Raw genomic sequence first — 18,719 nt, 5'->3', positions numbered from 1 at the left:
CACATGGCAGCTGACAGGTTTACTGCTTATTTTGCTCTATGGATACTGCGATAAATGACAGTCACACACACCCCGCCCTAACTGTTACTACTGCTTACATGTTGCTCACAGAACTTTACTGCTTTTCCTGCTGCTGCTGCTGCTATAATTCTGATAGCACATCAGGAAAGTATTATAAAGCATATCAAATGAGGAAACAAAGGCCGAATTCAAAGCCTTTACAAGAACAACAGCTGCCTTTCAACTGAAAGCCCAGTGTTTTCTCTGGGTGATAAGCAGTCAGATATAAGGAAGGATCTGAGGAAGGTTTATACTTGTTTATTTGTTTTCCTATTTTTAAATATCATGAATAATAAAACAAACAAAAACAAGCAGCAAGTGTATTTACACTAAAATGAGAAAGTAAATATTGTTGCTGTGTTAAACAAAACTTGTATTTTAGAGATAAAAATAGTAATAAAGTTAATAATATCTGCATATTATTCCAAGTAAATTCTTTAAGGGATGACAAGCATTTTTAAATTATAAAGAAAAGATAATAAGTGACTTGGTTTTACTGTGTATGCAAGAAAACAAAACCTTTTTTTCATCTTATTATCTTTAGAAATAATAATTAATTTCATATTGTGCACAAATAGAATTCTAAAGTGCCTTTGATTGCTAAAATGCTAAATAAAAAAACAATGAAATCATAAAACACATAATCTATCTTACTGAGTCAAAACTTTTGATCTCTTTGCACTACAATAATAAGACAAACTTTTCCCTGATATTCTGTTATTGCATATTTGTCAGACTGAAGATCACAGAGAATACAGTCACTAAATACTTAATGCTAAACTTTTGGAGAACATTTTTGATTTTTAGAGCATTTTTTGAGAGAAAAAATACCAATTACTTAACAAAGCAATTAAATTTAACTATTTAAATATTAAAAGTAACGATTTAATATTAAGTTCATTTAACAAAATTAAGCAGTTAGCTCTGCAGAATTTAAACCTCCTTCATATAAGATTTCCTTTACCAGAGTCACGTAGAATCCAGGAAGAATCTTTAGATAGACAAGAATCTTTAAAAGCACCATTGTCTCCAAGCCTATCATCAAAATGCAATCAAAGACAGATGAGGAAAAAGATTTCCATTTCAGAACCATAGTGGAGATGGATGTCCTCATTGTCACGTGCAGACAGCTTATATTATCTGAGCTCATTTTTTCTTTTGCACATCCTGCACATTTCTTCACCACGGGCTATATTTGTCTTTCAGTCCATGTTTCAGTAAAAAGTGCTAAAGCAGATATAGGTTATATATAGTCAGGGTTGTGAAACAAAAGGTGCAAACACTTGACTGATGATCAAACAGTCAAACATGGTGGTGGTAGTGAAACTTTCCAAAGATGTTTCACTGCCTGGATGTGCATAGCTTGTTATCTACAGCAGTGATTTTTAATCCTGGTTTTGGCAACCCCTGCCCAGCACATTGTAGAAGATTACTTGCTTTAACACAACCACTGTACAGTTGAAAGAGGTTGTTACTGAGCTGATCAGGTGAAACAAGTGTGTTGGAAGATGGAAAAGCCATACATTTGCAGGTCAGGGGGTGCCAGGACCAAGATTAAAGAATCCTGATTTAATGTACTAGGAATTATGTTTATTCTGTATCAGATAATTTCTGTTGCTCTACTGCTTGGTCACACTAGGAAATCTACAGCTCTTTCTTGTAACTTTTACATTTTAGAGTTTTGTATACATCAGTTCATTCCCAGGCCCTCTTCTTCATCTTCATCATCTACAAAATTATGTACAGTTAAAGCGTTTTCTGTTTTCTTTCTTTCGTTCTTTCTTTCTTTTTTTTTTACAGTTGCAATTTTTTTAGTGCTGCTGCATACAAGCCTGGAATTTATTAACTCAGCAATTCCTTTACACTTTTTTTTAAACCAAACTTAAGACACACCTATAAAACTTTTTTTCCCCACTTAAAGCATGACAAGCCCTGTGACTCTGTACAACTTTGTTAATTCTATGATGCTGCAGCTCATGTGTATAGATTTATAACTTTTAATGCTATACTATGTCACTGTTTCTACAAAAGCATATTCATAATATGAAAGAAAATTTATTCTTTATGGTGTAGTTTTTATAGCCGGGTGAATCATGTTTTAACACCCTAACTCTTATTCACGTTATTCTACGGTATCTTCATTTCACTTTATAATGGAAAGAAAGAGGTTTTAACACTTGGATTACAGCTTGAACATATTTTTACAATGATACCTTTATAAGTGAGTTTTTTATACTACTCTGACAGATACCGACAGTGTTGGCATGTGTTTGCTGCTGTTTCATTAATTGCATTTTAATAACTGCAGAGCTTCAGATACAGACAGGCTGCTTGTAAAAGACGAGACATGCTGAGTATTGCTTTATGAACGTATAAAGCCCTTTCAGGAAGTGGTCATGCTTTGAGCTGAACGTGAGCTCAAAGTCCTCAAAAGCCTTTCTTGCTTTATCTCTGTTTACTAAAGTAAAGCAGTCGTGATAAATGTTTAAAAGCATTTATGGGTTCCTCGTCACTCATGCAATATAGTGAGTTAGTGAGAAATAATTTAGATGTCAGGGTACTACGCCCATCAAATTTAATATGCTGTAAATACTTGCAGCAAAACACCTTACAGGTCTGTCTTAATCACAATCTCAACTGCAGCTCAATAATTAAGCACAGTAGAAGTCATGCACAATTTAAAAGGTGTACAGCTACTATTTTTGAATGATCATGTAGTTTATTTAAAAGCTAATTTTGCACATATTATTTAAACTTGTGTTTAAATTACATCTGCATTTTACTGATTTTATGAGTAGATCAAAATTATTTATTTCTTAGACAATTTTAGTTAACCCTCCTGTAATGCTTCCTGATCAATCTGACCTGTGTATACTAAGCTTAACAGTACAATAGCCACATTTTAAAGAATATATTCTCTGTAAACATAATCTTAATCCTAATTGATATAATCAATATTTTGTGTTGTCAAAATGCTCATCCCTTCATTATGGTTTACCTGTGACAATTCACAATGTATTTATAAAAAAAAATGTTTCACTTTGCCTTTATTGTCATTATTGAAGCAAATTGACTGAGGCAGTACGTGTGTACATATGTTACATTAATTCCACTCAAATAGGGTGAAGGTTAGAATTTCATGCTCAAAAATGATAAGAAATATTTTTTCTTGTATTTTTAAACTGTGAAATGGGTAAATTTGACCCATATGATAAGAAGGTTGATATCTTTTAAGTTATTAATGTGTGTAACAGCTACATAACATAAATAAACACATAGCAGCTGCTCTGTTGCGTAAATAGGTCAATGAGGACGTGACTAGAAACGTAGAAACACTTAATCTATACCTTGGAAATGCTGTTCTTGTTTGTATATTAAACATTAGTCATGATCAGAGCTCTACTGTTACATATTATTTCAAACATGTGTGAATAAACAGAATAATAATGTGCAAAATATTGACATGTCGGCCATCTTTGAAAATTTGATATTTTGTGACATCAACTACATTAACCTGTTTACAGATAATTGTTCATTTGACTGGTATGCAGATTATAGGTTTTAAGTTTAAATTTCCCTGATTTTTAACAAATGTAAAAAAAATAATACACCAGTTGGAAATAAACAAACTAAATACATCCAAATAAATGTATTTAGACTTGAATTTGAAGTACCATTTACATTGTCCTTCACAATTACAGCAAAAACATAAAAGAAATTCAATCAATGTCTTCTAGATAAATTAAGTCTTTATTTCTGTAAACACTGAAGTAGACATTAGATCTTTTAAACCTAATGATTATTACAATTTAAATACCAACATACAAAGAACACAGCATCATAAATCTATACATCAATATATAAAAACAATTTGTACAAGATTTCCAGTGGCTGCACAACAGCTAATAAAACGGAGTGGTTATTTTCTTAACAGATACTACATCTCTTCAAAAATTCATGTTTTGGCTTTTGCTTTTTTATTTAGCTAAAAATAATAATGCTATTTTTCACCTCACACTGTAAAGGAGTTTGATCATTCCACTATAAAACATAATAAAAAACAAAACAGAAATACTTCAGAATTAGATAAAGCCAACCTTAAATCAAACAGTACCACATGAAAAAACAAAAATATATATTTTTAAACAACAAAAAAAAGAATCGAAATGCTGACATTGTATGAACATTCATAAGACTGTTCTGCTCATACTATCTACACAACATGCACACAATAATTAAGCAATTCAACAGCAAACCTTTCCAGACCCTGCCTAAAAAGACAACACAGTGTATATTTTGTTTATATCTTTTTTTGGCACTTCAGTGGTGTTGGCTGTGCAATCAATCACTATATGCAACAAATTGGCAGACCATATTCAGGCACATTCACATTCTTCCACTGTGATCCTGTGGCATAAAATAAACATGGCAAATGCAAGAACAAAGGAAGAGTATTAAATAGGGATTTATAAGGGCTGAAGAACCTTTCGCAAACTTCATATTTGGTTGAAATTTGTAGTGCTTTAACATGGGAACTGGTACGTAAGTTTAAACTAAATAATGGGTTACAACTTGGCGCTTTTTCTCCAAACATATGTTAATAGGCCGTCATTGGCAAAAGTGCAAGAAGAGCCAAGGTACAACAGCTTCACAATAATTTGACATTTTGCAGCTCTCCAACTGACTTCTGGATTAAATATGCAAAACATTACAATTATTTAGCATCAGGAGCAAAGTGATAACATTAACCTGCAAAATTACAGCCACAAAAGGATTTGAGAGTTTTGTTACCACATTAAACAACACAACCTAAACCATAAAGGCTGTTGTGTTGGGAAAAGGCTATCATGAGCAAACACTTTTGAGGATTTCTTTTGGACAAAGGCTGAAAAGCATCACATGAAAATAACATAATAATAAAAATGTAAGTACAAATTTTGAGAACCCACCTCACCAAAATAAAATATCAACAAAGTGCACCGAACACAGTTGGTCTCTTAGGAAAACAGAACCTGCTTTCTCTATTTGTGCATACAGAATCTAGAAAATATACAATCATAATGGCCCATATAAATAAGCAAAGAAATACTCAAACATAAGATATGTAAACAATACTTTATCAGTTAAGTTCTAGCCTTTACTGGATGGTGACATTGTACACTTTTGTTACTGGCCCTGTTGATATGGTTGCACTGCTGGCAGCTGAGGATGCAGAGGGTCTCTCTCTTCTTACATATCTTGGTTTGCGCACTGCAAATTGAATCAATTAACAATTACAAAAATACTGACAAAATTATTTTAATTTAAAAATAAAAATGAGGCTGAGATTTTACACTGATTGTCACAGAGGGGAAACAGTAGCCAAGGTGGCCAAGCACATAATAATAATGCATAAAACAATATATACTTTTTTCTTATATTTTCTTACCTGAGGATGTGTCAGCAGGGATCATCACAGCCTTAAAGTAATAAAGATACAGCAGTTCACTATATAATAGTTTTGCTGAATAAATGATCTATCGAAACATGAGACAACAGACAAACAAGTCTGTGCAAAATTTGACTTACAGTTTCACTGGGTTGAAAAATGAACGCTGTTGGAGAGAAAAGACATGCTTTAAAACAATGAATGGAAACTATAAACATGATGTTTTACAAGTAAATTGAAATAAATCCAGCCAATAAATCAGTCAGATACAGTCTCTTCACTTTTTATTACCTTTATTTCGCCTGTAGAAGACACCAGGCAAGCGGTTGGAGCGTTTGAGGTAGAAGAAAGAGGCGACAGAGAGAATGAGGAAAAGACTGATCAGCAAAGTCCCCAATAGCACAGAGGCTGCTACCCCTGGACCACCTGTGGTTGCAAAAGAAACAAACATGACAGCATGTCACCAATGTTTGTCCCATCACACAGCCAGCACAGCTGCAAAAAGGAGCTACTGGGAGAAAGAGTAAGCTACTGCCTACTTACAACATGCATCTATAGCTTAAGTAGCAAGTGACAGTAACTATTAATAGTAATAGTAATATTTTGGAAATAGTTTGGGAGTAAAGCTTAAACCATAAGTGAGCTACACGAAAGGTGACTAACTGAGATCTGTATTAGATTAAACCAACAAAATGTAAATAAAGTGATCTTACCTATCTTAACAGATATTGAGGGGTTATCATTGGTCCTTGCTGATAAATAGACATAACAAAAAAAGAGAGCAGAAAAAAGAAAAGGTTTACCCTCAATAATAATAATAATAATAATAATAATAATAATAATAATAATAATAATAATAATTTATAGTTCTGCATATGACTGTACAGGACATGTTTTGCATTAATATCATGAGCAACATTCATGACAATGGTCTGCACAAAATAGAATGTCAAGACGATTTATTTTCTGTTTCCCTTTACATAACACTTACTGTAGTTGCACAGCGTCATGTTCTCCAGCTCTGAAGTCAAAGGGTCACATGGCAGGCATAAAACAGTGTTGTTCTCTAGACTATGGAGACACCCTGGTGGAAAACATTCGTCATTATTAAGAGAAAAACTGTTTTTAAAACAGTGATTAATTAATTTTCCACATTTTTAAGCTAATTAAATATATTTAATTAAGCTAACTGAACTATTTAAAATGTACTTTTTTAAAACATAGACAAACATATTATATCAAGGCAAATCAAGAAAGATTACTGAAAATATTCAGCTGATATAAATTTCCCAACAAACAGACATTTTAACATTTTTTTTTAACAAATTAGACAAATTAGCTAATTTAAAACATTGTTGAAACATTTGCTGGGTATATTTGCAAGAAATAAAATATTGTTTAAGGACATGGTTCATAAACCTTTAGATGCAGAAATAACTATTTAAAAAAATTCAAATGCATAAACTAATAACTGCAATTGCAATTATAATGTATACTTGCAGAGGTTGTTTTTAATTAGTTTAGTTCAAATATTAAGCAAAACTAGTAATTTATGTGTGTATAGAGCTGAAGACTAAGTATAAATTGTTGAATAAAAATATGACTTACCATATGAAATGGGGAATATAACAGGATCACAATGTGTGCTGTTTGCACAGGTTTCATTGATCTTCTGCAGTCTTCCACAACAATTATTTGTGTTTTCTTGCAAAGCCTACAAAACACACACACAAACAAACAATTTAAAACCGAGACTATAATTTAAGATTATTTTAATATAAATGTAATCAGTCTAAGAAAGAACATAAAGCTACCTTACATTAACATGAGTTTAAAGGCCTAAAGCAACAACCTTTTTTTGTATAAAATTAAATAAGAAGCAAGGCAGGTACCTGGACTACTCCAGTTTCTAAGAAAAAAACTGCCACTGCGATGATGCAGCAGACTCGGATCATGATGAAAGTAGTCCTGTGGGTTTAAGACAGAGTCAGGACTGATGAATGATCAGCAAATAGACAGCATTCAGCTCAGAGAAGAATTTATAGTATGTTATTCCGTCAGATCTCAGGTGCAAGGATGATGACACTGACGGACAAACCAGCACAACACCTGTTCGAGTGGTTGGTTACCTTGATCATGTATGTTTACAATAAAAAGGTTATACTGAAAAAGCATGCCGTATTTCCAAATAGTAAACTGAAACACCCGTAAATCACAAAAAACAGTAAAGAATAGTAAGACTTATAGTAATATAGTAAGTCTTAAATTGAGATTCAGACTAAGCTGAAAACTAGTATATTAGCTAACGCTTAGACTAATGGCTAGTAACGCATTAGCTTGTCTTGTTAACGCTCTAGATATAAAAATGCTCTTTCTAATACGTAAAATATTTGTACAAAATAAAGCTGTAATTTCGGTGTTTACGTTTGTACATTTGTATAACGCTTAAAATGATTCCAACTCACCTTATGGATCAAGTTTCTGAGTCTGACAGATTCTGAAATTCGTTTCTACTAGTGCACTTCCTGTTTATCAAATTGCTCGCCAAAATAAAAGTGTTTCTGTTGTTCAAGTAAACACTGGGACGTTTTACTCTGATTGTTAGTTCGCCATTAAACAAAAATATATATTTTCTACAGTTATCTTTTGCATTAATACACAGGCAATTCAAAGTGCTTTATAGAGAGATTAAAACATAATACAGAACAATGTTAAAAGAGAATTACTAGACATTATAAGTTAGTTAAATAAAATAATTGTGAAAACTAAGAACAAAAAGAGAATAAATGTAAAAGTAATTTGGGACTTAAATTAAAAATATTAATAATTTAACTACGTTAAATAAATAAACAATAATGTTATAAAAGTGTGCAAAAGTAAAGCAGGTTAAATAGTTTGAAAAGCACGGGTAAACATATATGTTTTCAGCCCGTTCTAAAAAGAGGTTCCAGTTTGAACAGAACATCTTACAGCTTCTGCGAGTTAATTTCAGCTAAATGCATCATGGCTGAATGCTGCCTCCCCATGTTTAGTTCTGGTTCTGATTACAGATCTTCAGATTTCTACTGATCTGAGAAGTCTTAATAGGCAGGTATTTCTTCAGCATATCAGAGATGTAAAATAGTCCGATCCCTTTAGTGCTTTATAGACGAAGAGAAATAATAAATCACAGGTAAACTGGTCGGTAATGGGCAGTTTCAGTGTAACAGAGCAACAACACTACACTGTAGAAATATTCCAGTAATAACTTATCTAACAAAAGTTGTGAGAGGTTAAATATTTAAATTAGGAATGTTGAAACGGCTACAAGATCTAGTGTTGTTGTATCCGCTATTGTTGAGTTCAGTAAAACCATAAGCTAGCATTTTCTTATTTAAATTTCTTATATAGGTAATAGATAGATAGCTAGGTAGATTGATGTTTTGTAATGTGTTAATCCTGATAGCATTGTCAGGACAGTTTTTTTTATTAGAATTTATTCATCCTCAAATGCACAGGTGTCGATAGGTAGACTCTGTCACGTGCTAATTTGGTACGCTCGTGAGGGGCGTTTTGTTTGCCTTAATATTACTTCAGCCTACAGATAACACGGTCTACTTCACATTCTGCCGCTAAAAGAATTTTTGTTTTAGGCATACCTGTTTGCAGTAAGTTTAAAAAGAACCTCAAACTAACGTGTGGCAAAATATGACATTATTAGACAATAAAGTAATGAAGTACACCCAGTTTTAGCTAGTTAGCTAACAAGTTAACCAGCTAACCGAACGGACTGACTGACTAGTTAATGTTACTAGCTTCACCAGTTGTAGCTAATTTCCACTAGCTACGTGGCTAATGCTGCCTACACAATTGTACGCCATAACGGATGTTAGCTAGGTTAGCTAGCTAGTTAGCGTTAGCTAATAGCTGTGCAACATAAACGATGTTAGCGAGGTTAGCTAGCTAGTTAGCATTAGCTAATAGTTATATAACCTAAAGGACGTTAGCTAGCTAGTTAGCCAATAAATGTTCGACCTTAAAGATGTTGACTAGGTAACTACGTTAGCTGGCTAGCTAGTTAACTAATAATTGTATGACCTAAAATATGTTAGCTAGGTTAGTTAGCTAGCTTAACAACATGTTACTCAGCTTTTTGGAAAGCTTTCTGTCTCCCAGAGAAGTACTTTAGTTAATGATTCCTCTGTTCTTGTTTAGTTACATTTATTTTGGTTCTGTATGTGAAATTACAAATTAAAAAATGTTAATGGATCATATTGCATACTTAGAGTATGTCTGTCATTTTATGTCACTCAGAGAAAAAACTGAAAAATGAAGCCTAACGTTTGGAACATAAAGGAAATCTTAAATATTCCATCAACCTCTATGTAAGTCTCCAGACATGTTCATTACTCATTATAATACAGTAAGTTACCAATCAAAAGTTTAAACACACATTCACATTAATATTTGTTCTTTATTTATATTATTTACTACATTAAAACTATAAAGGAACACCTGCAAAAAAAAAAAATATATATATATATATAATCACACACAACCCAATCCAGGCTGTTTGGACGAGTTGATGCACATAGTGAAGGGAACAGCAGTTAATATGTACTCAGAACCTCTAGTAATTCCTTTAAGACAATTGATAAAACTGTTTATGAGAGGATATTGTCAAGAGTGGGCAAAGTTGGCATTGAAAACATCTAAAGTCTAAAGATATTTTGGCTTGTTCAACACTTTTTGTTTACTTCATTACACAATTGCATATGTGTTCCTTCATAATTTTGATGTCTTTAATATCTACAGTGTAGAAATGTATAAAAAATATAAAGAAAAACATGAAGTGAAATGGGGTGTTTCCAAACCTTTGACTGGTACTGTATATTTAAAAGAAAAGGTTGTTTTGCATGTAGCACAAATTAAATTAAATTAAATAATCACTTATGTCTTTTTATAGGGCGAAAACAGGCAAAGGTGGTACAACTAGTGACTACTGCAATCTGAGTGACTCACAGTTTTTGTTTGGATCTCAGTTGTGGCCAGAGAACTCTCAAGGCTTTTCCCAGGAGATGAGTGGACCGTCACAGGAAGTAAGATTCAGAACACTGTGTTAGTTTACAAGTGTTAGCTTGCATGATTCCTTCTGTTTAATCTCATATGGATGTGTAAATCTATGTCTTATTTCAACATTCTGTCAGTAGAAGGCAGTGTTGTTGTATATGTTAGTGTTGTACTGTTGCAGTGCTTCTGTTTAAGTTAATTTGCTTAAAAAAAAGCCTAAATCTGAACAGATAAATGAGCTGAAGACGTCCAGCAGTTATCACTCCAAGCCCTTGTTGTTTGGAGATGGTAAAGCAGCAAACATCACTGGTGGTAAAACACTGGGCATATTAGACAGATTTGAAGAGGACAAGAAAAAGGCCAAAGAGAAGTAAGTGCATTTCTCACCTTGTAGTCTGTTATTTTGGTAGATTTAGAAAGTTGATTATTTAAGAGGTCAAGGAAAAAATGACTTATGATGTTTTTAACAATCTTCACTGTTTAATTCAGTGAAATGCTGATTAATGGATTCAGACAGCTGCATGAAAATCTAGAAAATGTAAGTAGTATGTGAGACAGACCAACAGTTTAGTTTGTAATATTAAAGTATTTTATTAGATGTTGTCATCTAAAAAATATTTTCCACTTTGTTACAGATCAAAAGGATGTTTGTAAACTTTGTCGATGGGAGCTGTGATATCACTAAAAATGTTTTGGCAGAAGGACTTAATGGTCTCAGAAAAACAAGTAAATATAATTTTCAGGTATTTCCTCTTTAATTTATACTTTTAATCTTGTATTGAATGTTTTTGTTTATTAAATTGTTGTGTCTTACAGTTCAAGATGATCTAGCCAATATAAAGGAAATCATAGCAAGTCAGGCTAAAATGCTGGTGAGTCTGCAGAACCAAACAAACCAAGAGATGAAGGACAGTGAAGCAAAGGTGAGTAGAAGAAATTTGTCTTCTTTTATATACTTTTTACAAAATGTATAAATTTGACTTTACAGTTGCTTAATTAATAGGCAACCTTACTATACTTGCAAATACTATTGCGCGGGCGTAGCATCAAAAGCTAACAATATAATAGATAGCATAAATCAAAATCTTGCAAAACTCCATATTAATACTAACTTTAATATTATTATTTTTTTATGTTTTTGGTGTCACAGTTTCTTAAAAATAATGATGCCAAAAATCTTAAATTGATCTCTTCATTTTTGTTCTGTAAAGAACATTTCAGGGCCCAGTTCTCCAGAACCATTGTTTTGAAAAAAAGAAAAACAACTTTTAACCACTTCTGTGCAGTCAGATGCCTTTAGGAAACATAGCCCAGATTAGTTTTCTTATTAAATTCCTTAATTAAATTGTTGATTCAGTTTTCTTATTAAATTTCTTAATTAAATTGTTGATTCACCGAACATGTATTACTGTATATGCAAAAAAAGCATTAGATTGTTTGTCTGTATCTTCCTTTGAATGAAGCTAATATGTACATTTAAAACATCATTTTGCAATTTTTTTTTACAAATGTGAAATACATTAAAAAAGAAGCAATGTTTAGTGTACAGATATGATTTGTTTATTTTTATACCAACATCCTGTGACAGATTTCTTTGTTTTCACACAATTTAGACCACAGTGGCTATAAAAGACTTGAGCTCACTCATGATCAGCATGCAGCAGGATTTGAAATATCTGAGAATAGAGCAGAGCAATGAGCAGAGCATATTTAGAGAGATTCAGTCAATGCTTGCCACAATAATTACCACTCACTCAGCTGGAGATTGTACTAGGCCTGTCAGAATGACTGACAACACTGTTCAGACTTCACCTGGTCTTATTGGAAAGTGCTGTGCCATTTCAGAGGAAAAGCGCTGTTGTGAAGGGATGAGTCTGTGCAGAGGATCAATTACACGTTCAGAGGAAAGAGGACACTGTGGTTTGTGTCATGCTAAACTGCAATCTTCAGAAGAGCTCAACATAGGTGGATCTTTCCCAGTCCTAGGTTCTGTACAGCAGAAGCAGCTGCTGACCTGTACATCAACTGAAAAGCCCTGCTGGTCTGTTCTAACCACTGCTTTGACCCACCCAGTGGCTGCTAATACAGTCACTGCCAATCTTCAAAGGAATTATGTTGTCAGAGCCCCTGTTCATGTGGAACCTGTGAATAATTTGGCTGATGTGGAAGAGAAAAGGTTCAGAAACTGGACTGAGGTACCCACACAGACAAAAATGCCCAAGAGAGGACAGAGGAGCCAAAGTTACAGAAAAAAGAAGAGAGCTTTGATTCTGCCACAGAGGAGACAGAATGACATGATGACTTCGGTCAACATATTTGAGGATAGCCAATATGATGAAGATAAAGAAAACAGGGTGCCTCTCTCAGCATTCAAAACTGTTTCAAAGAAAAACCTACCAGCGACTCAGCATAAAGCCACAGCTGGCCTGACAAAAAGAAATGAATGTGGACAGCACCTGAATTCATGGTCATGGTCCCAGAGCAGCAAAAGCTCTGATGTGATGGTGGAGTACAAGAAATCTGAACAGGAGATGCCCGAGCAAAAATCTAATACCATAGTTAAACAGAGAGGCATCTGGCAGCTCTTTGACTTCATGAGTGACTCTGATTGACTGTCCAATGCACATTTGTAATGTAATTCAGGCAATGCCGTGCTCTTATTTTAAAAAACAAGAGCAAAGATTTTCTTTTGAAAGGTCACATCTGATTTATGTGGTAATTTATAAATGTTTATGCTTCAGGTTAAACCCACATTTAAAGTCCCATTCAAAAAAGATCCAGTCTTGTTTCATGGAAGTAGATTAATGGTTTATAATTTATAATTTGTGTGGTGTTCAGAAAACCTTATTAACATTGTTACATTTAAATTTCATGTTTACAAAACTGTTATTATATTAATCAAATATGGGTTTCCTACATCGTTTTCCATAGGTTTTAGTTTTTGTATTTCTCTTTACTTCTTAAGTCGTAGAAATACTGTATTTACATTCAATACAGAGTAAAATTATTGCAGAGTAACAACCTTGGTTTGGTTTGTGATTTAGAGTAGTATAGTATATTATATTTATTGTAATATGCCAATAGGGATTTACCCAAATGTACAAATTTCATAAGGTTTAGAAACCTCTTGTTAACAGTGTAATAATAAATTATTTATTTGATGGTAATATTTAGGATGCCCATCATTCCTTGTATCTTTTTAAAACCTGTGCAAATTTGTGTTATTCTGTCTTGCATTCATATAATGCATGGACTCTTAAAACACTGTGTTCTTAAACAAGTAAACGAGTATCTGCTGACAGAAAATGCAAACATTCTCAAAAGTGCCAATATACTTAAAAACAAAATCATACATCAGAACAGAATGTCCAATATCAGCTATTCTGCACAATAAGTGAAAATAGAAACAACCTCTATATACAGACTAGAAGATTCTATTTTGTAACCTGTTTAAAAGTGCGCCATTTCCAATGCTTGAGGGAAGCTTCTGTTGTCAGATGTGAATGATTTTTGTTATTCATCCACCAAGTCAGCAGGAGGGGGCATGAGTCCTCGTGGGTTAAGGTTTGCCACCAGACACACGTCGTAACTGTCATGCATAATGGCCTGTTTTAACACCACAGTCCACTCATTCTCAAATGGGTCCAGCTGCAGGATATTTTTGGTAATAATATCATGGCGATCTGAGGAGAATTGTATAATAATTAATTTGCATTAATGAAACATGTTCAGAATAGATTTAAATTTCTGAGACATTTCAGCAATATCGGAGATACCTTGTTTAGTGTAAACAGCTTTGGAGAGCATTACGTACCTGCTCCTTTATAGTAGCCACAGACATATAGCTTTCCATCCACGACACCGGCATTTGGTGCATTGCTTCGCAATGAGAGAAGAGGCCAGGGTAGGGGAGGGCCATCTCTCCAGAAATCCCCATCAGGGTTGTAGATCTCTACTGCATCAAGACAGCGACGTGACTGCCCACGATCCACACCCTCACAACCAATGCCACCTATAGATACAGATACAAAGCGCTGTGTAGGCAATTATATAACAGGATGGCAGCCTAATGGAATTGTAATGCTGTGTGAACTAGTGTGAACTAATATAAGTGTATGTCTTACTTAATTACTCAGATGTTGTACATCGCTTTTCCTTCACACTAAAATAAATACAGTATTAGTAGTTGCATGTTGTGTAACTGACATTAAAAATGTCATCCTAATCTGAGCCAGTAGTGTGTCAGTGTTTATAACTGTTGTACTGTATCACTCTACCACGGAACAATTATTTAGTTAATATAACAAGAGAAATAACTTTTTCCATATTTTTGATACAATGTCAAGGCCACTGTATTTTCCAATGCTAAAATTTCTATTGTCTCACACCTATAACGTAGATTTCCCCATTCAGTGCAACTGCACTGCAGCGATATTTGGAATATTTCATTGGACAGAGCTCATTCCACTTGTTGGTCTCTGGTTCATACTCCAGCAGGCGGTTGCTCATGCGGTCAGGCTCCTCATCTGTGCGGTATGTCTGTCATTCATGAGATGAGTCCCAACAGGTGCAGAAAGGGTGAGCAAAAGAGCGAGAGAGATAGAAACAGAGTTAGGTTACACACTGGCACAGTTACTGCGTCCCTCTCTCAGTGTGATTTCTTTAACCCATCCTATTCAAGACAGAATAGTACCTACAATCCTGTTACTCTGCATTGCAGATTTAATTGATCTGATGGGGCTTACCACACAAGTTAGACCTATTTTAAGTCACCCAGTCAGATGTGATGAAAGTGCATCAAAAGTGTATCCCAAGATGAAGTTATTAAACCCGTTTGTGTCTTACCTGTGGGGTGCGCCCCCCAAGCACATAGAGGCAGGTTTTCATCCTGACTACACTGTGATAGGCCAAAGGCATAGGAAGAGGGGCAGCACTGCGCCAAGGTCCACCCTGTAAGGACCAGCGGTCAACACTGTTGGTAATGAGGTACTGATTTTTTAGCTTCATTTGACCTCCGATTAGGTACAGGTTGTCACCCAGGGAACTCAGTGCATATGAATCCCGATATTCTGCTGAACTAAGGTGCTTCCAGCTTCCCTGAGCTTCCTGATTATACCTAAAAAATAGAAGATATAAAGACAATTAATGTATTTAATGTTCTGTAAAGCTATGCAATGAAAAAAAAATGTGGAAGTATTTTTGTCATAGTTTTATTTGGTGAGTTAGAAAAGCTGATGTTAGAATTAAATATTTAATTTTCATTAAATATTGAAAAGTGCAGTGTATATACTGGCCTGATTCACGTCACATTTTAATGATTTCATCCAGTGGAAAGTTTATGTTTTCTCTATATATTTACAAAGTATGCAGTATTGTGCTTAGTTTTAATTTAATTTGACAGAACATACTATTCTGAAAGCATATAAACTGATATGCCTAAAGTAATAGGATAGGTTCTAGTATTGTGTCCCATGACTTTTGCTCAATCCAGTGGAAAAAGGCCATACTGCCAGGATTCGCTTGTCTGTTCACATGGGACAGTTTTGTCCAGACGTCACTGGTCAGGATCATAACCAACCACTGTGCTGTCCACTGTGGATAGTAATGCTGTCTATGACGTATTCCTAGTACACAAAGTGACACTGTGGGTCAAGGAGGGCTGAAAAGCTGCACATCTTCTTAAATGGAATGTCCCAATTATCTTGCCACTACAAAGCCTCAATCACTAATTGATCATTTGCTTTGCCTTGACATGAGCACAGTGGCCAGCATTTAACCTCACAATTTATAGACGTCTGGGTGTTTCCAAACTGTCAGCTGAGGTTGTTGATTAATTTGCATTCTGCTATTTCATGACTTTTGGCATGCCTGTGTATTTAGTTTTAACAAGTTCAAACAGGAATATATTGTAGTGTTTTAAAGCTTCATGTTTTAAAGTCTTACTTGAAAACTTCCACGTTTCTTTCCTTCTCTCTTGCCATCCTTCTTGCTCCTAACTCTCCTGCCACAATTATGTCATTTCCTTCAGTGACAACACCAGCACAGACATATCCTAGTGCATCACCGTAGCGAGGAGAAGTGATGTAAAACGTGCGGCCAGTGTTGGGGGCATAGCAGAAGCTGCGGTCTGTATAACTACTGTAGCGTGACCGTATCCCTCCGCTGTCATTGCCAATGCAGAGCAGCAGGTCAGTGGTCTCCATGCCATAGCGTAGCTTCAGACGGCGGGGTGGAGCATCTGGGTGCATACCTGCTGCTTCCACCGCATCCTCCATCATCTGTAGACATTCTGCATCAGACAGCAGTGCTGTGTTGCGTTTCATAGTCTCTTTGAGATAACTTTCACTAACCAGTGGCAGTCGTACCTTCCTCAAGAGCTCAGGCAGATGCTGGGCTCGGTTTTCGCCTTCCAAGCCCGAACCAGTTGAACTGTTTCTCACCCATCGCATCACCATGTCCAGAATGGTCTCTTCCCGGGTTACATTTAGGTCGTCTGAAGCCAGCAGGGCTCCAAGCTGATGGGCCTCCAGATCCAAAATTTCTTCACTCAGACAAACCTCAGTAAAGTGCTGCCGGAGGTAGCGCTGAGCCTGATCAGCCAAATCCTCAGCTCCTAAGTCCCGGGCATAGTAATAGATTCCCAGGCAGTTGGATGAATCCATTTTTTCGGTCATGTACATCTGGCAGCGACCAAAAACATCATCCATCTGCAGTAAAAAGGCCGCAACAGAGATGCCCTGCACATTTCCTGGGGTCAGTGGGAGCTTGGAGCTGTACATGTACTCCAGCAAGAGGGCTAAGCTTTGTGCTGGCATGTCCCTCAAAACTACCTCTCTGTGGGTACTTTCACGCAGTCCACAGGTGAACATGACACGGAAGTAAGGGCTGAATGCAGCAAGCACAGAACGATGACATGGAAAACTAATGCCTTCAGCAACTAGTACCACGTCTGTCAACAGTTTAGCTTCTCGCATTCGATTTAACTGGTCCAACAGGGCCAGACCATGCTTTGCTCGTAAATCCATTTTGCTTCTTTGTGAAAATGTTTCTTTCTTTAAAAAAAATCTTGAAACTTGACAAAAGCTTCCATTAGCCCTAGGACATTCAGGAGGTTATATATCCAAAATGGCATGTGAAGTTCATCTGGTAGGACACAAACATAGAGACAAAAGCTCAGCAAGTGTTGTTTCATTGACAACAGTGAGGCACTTTTAGAGCATGCTGTTTACATGACAGGTTGACTTTATATATAATCATTTTATATAAGTTAACTAAAATTACTATTTTATACTCTTTTCATGCGTCTGTCTATACTGTAAGATTACCAAATGTAATACTGTAAAATTACCCAAACTCAGCAGCACCAACTCACAGCATGCCTACCAGTTAAATATGGATCACACTCACTGCTGTTTCAATTGCAGTATTGACTACTGAGAGAGACATGCCGGCACTATACTGGGTTAGATTAGAGCATGCATTGATGAGTCGTACCAGATCACTGGCCTACTGTGTTCTTCGCCCCCGGGCGACAAGCTGTCCATTACCCACGCCTCACACACACAGACACACAAACACACTATGCCTCTCACAGAACAGGCAGGAGAAGAGACTGCTAGAGAAATCTGTTTACTCAACCCCTCTATGCAGCGTGCTAAGCAACATCGCTAATAATAGACCATGATGTGTCAAATGGCCAATGGGGGTGAAACAAGAAAGAGAAAACAGAAAACAGCTTCTTTATAACAAGCAATTTTCTAGACATGTTGTGTCTAGGCTGTCTAGAGGCTAACATTAACCATTAATATTGAGTAAGATGGTGAACAAAAATGTTTTTTTTTTTCCAGTGTCACATGTGCGCATGTGTGGAATGGCTCTTCAGGCTGCCGGGTACTTGAGATCAGATTTCACCCCATCATGTTCTTAAAGTGACTACAGGCTCTGCATTTGAGTATTACAAAACTGATATATTTAATGCATAATTAAACTACAAAAAAGAAGCTAGCGGTGAATTAGAGGTCAGATGACTTCCTAAAAACACAATAGAGGTGTTTACAATATATCTCTACACAGTACATCCCCATGCAAAAATGGCACTGCAATTTCTGTGGCAGGCATGTAATGCTGCAGTGGCATTCTATGGACAACAAAAGTAGGTCATAATCAATTCAGACAATCATCC

General features: G+C 35.4%; 3 protein-coding genes across 6 annotated transcripts; 1 reads left to right on the top strand and 2 right to left on the bottom strand.

Moving 5' to 3' along the window:
• Nucleotides 1-3,789: 3,789 nt before the first annotated feature.
• c5h1orf159 (chromosome 5 C1orf159 homolog) lies at nucleotides 3,790-8,153 on the bottom strand. 2 transcript variants are annotated; one of them, XM_007254305.4, is made up of 9 exons: nucleotides 7,954-8,142; nucleotides 7,381-7,456; nucleotides 7,097-7,202; nucleotides 6,480-6,572; nucleotides 6,202-6,240; nucleotides 5,780-5,914; nucleotides 5,629-5,654; nucleotides 5,489-5,519; nucleotides 3,790-5,310 (listed from the first exon to the last, which is right to left on the bottom strand). In XM_007254305.4, exons 2-9 carry the CDS (start codon nucleotides 7,441-7,443, stop codon nucleotides 5,198-5,200), a joined length of 606 nt encoding a protein of 201 aa, XP_007254367.1. In that variant the 5' UTR covers nucleotides 7,444-7,456; nucleotides 7,954-8,142; the 3' UTR covers nucleotides 3,790-5,197. The 2 variants fall into 2 exon arrangements, with proteins under 2 accessions (XP_007254367.1, XP_049335204.1); XM_049479247.1 differs by lacking the exon at nucleotides 6,202-6,240 and having other exon boundaries at nucleotides 7,954-8,153.
• Nucleotides 7,467-13,149, top strand: iho1 (interactor of HORMAD1 1). 3 transcript variants are annotated; one of them, XM_049479244.1, is made up of 8 exons: nucleotides 7,467-7,626; nucleotides 9,782-9,852; nucleotides 10,434-10,566; nucleotides 10,753-10,907; nucleotides 11,027-11,075; nucleotides 11,173-11,263; nucleotides 11,354-11,460; nucleotides 12,151-13,149. In XM_049479244.1, the coding sequence occupies exons 2-8, from the start codon at nucleotides 9,797-9,799 to the stop codon at nucleotides 13,147-13,149; spliced, it is 1,590 nt and encodes a 529-aa protein (XP_049335201.1). In that variant the 5' UTR covers nucleotides 7,467-7,626; nucleotides 9,782-9,796. The 3 variants fall into 3 exon arrangements, with proteins under 3 accessions (XP_049335201.1, XP_007254365.4, XP_022531468.2); XM_007254303.4 differs by lacking the exon at nucleotides 7,467-7,626 and adding an exon at nucleotides 9,012-9,135 and having other exon boundaries at nucleotides 10,768-10,907; XM_022675747.2 differs by lacking the exon at nucleotides 7,467-7,626 and adding an exon at nucleotides 9,012-9,135.
• kbtbd12 (kelch repeat and BTB (POZ) domain containing 12) lies at nucleotides 12,075-18,121 on the bottom strand. Its single transcript, XM_007254302.4, has 6 exons — nucleotides 18,032-18,121; nucleotides 16,481-17,680; nucleotides 15,383-15,653; nucleotides 14,926-15,076; nucleotides 14,352-14,549; nucleotides 12,075-14,220 (listed from the first exon to the last, which is right to left on the bottom strand). Exons 2-6 carry the CDS (start codon nucleotides 17,560-17,562, stop codon nucleotides 14,051-14,053), a joined length of 1,872 nt encoding a protein of 623 aa, XP_007254364.3. The 5' UTR covers nucleotides 17,563-17,680; nucleotides 18,032-18,121; the 3' UTR covers nucleotides 12,075-14,050.
• Nucleotides 18,122-18,719: the final 598 nt, after the last annotated feature.

Source organism: Astyanax mexicanus, chromosome 5, assembly GCF_023375975.1.
Source record: "Astyanax mexicanus isolate ESR-SI-001 chromosome 5, AstMex3_surface, whole genome shotgun sequence".
Classification (NCBI taxonomy): domain Eukaryota; kingdom Metazoa; phylum Chordata; class Actinopteri; order Characiformes; family Acestrorhamphidae; genus Astyanax; species Astyanax mexicanus.
This window is presented reverse-complemented; position numbering and strand designations above follow the sequence as displayed.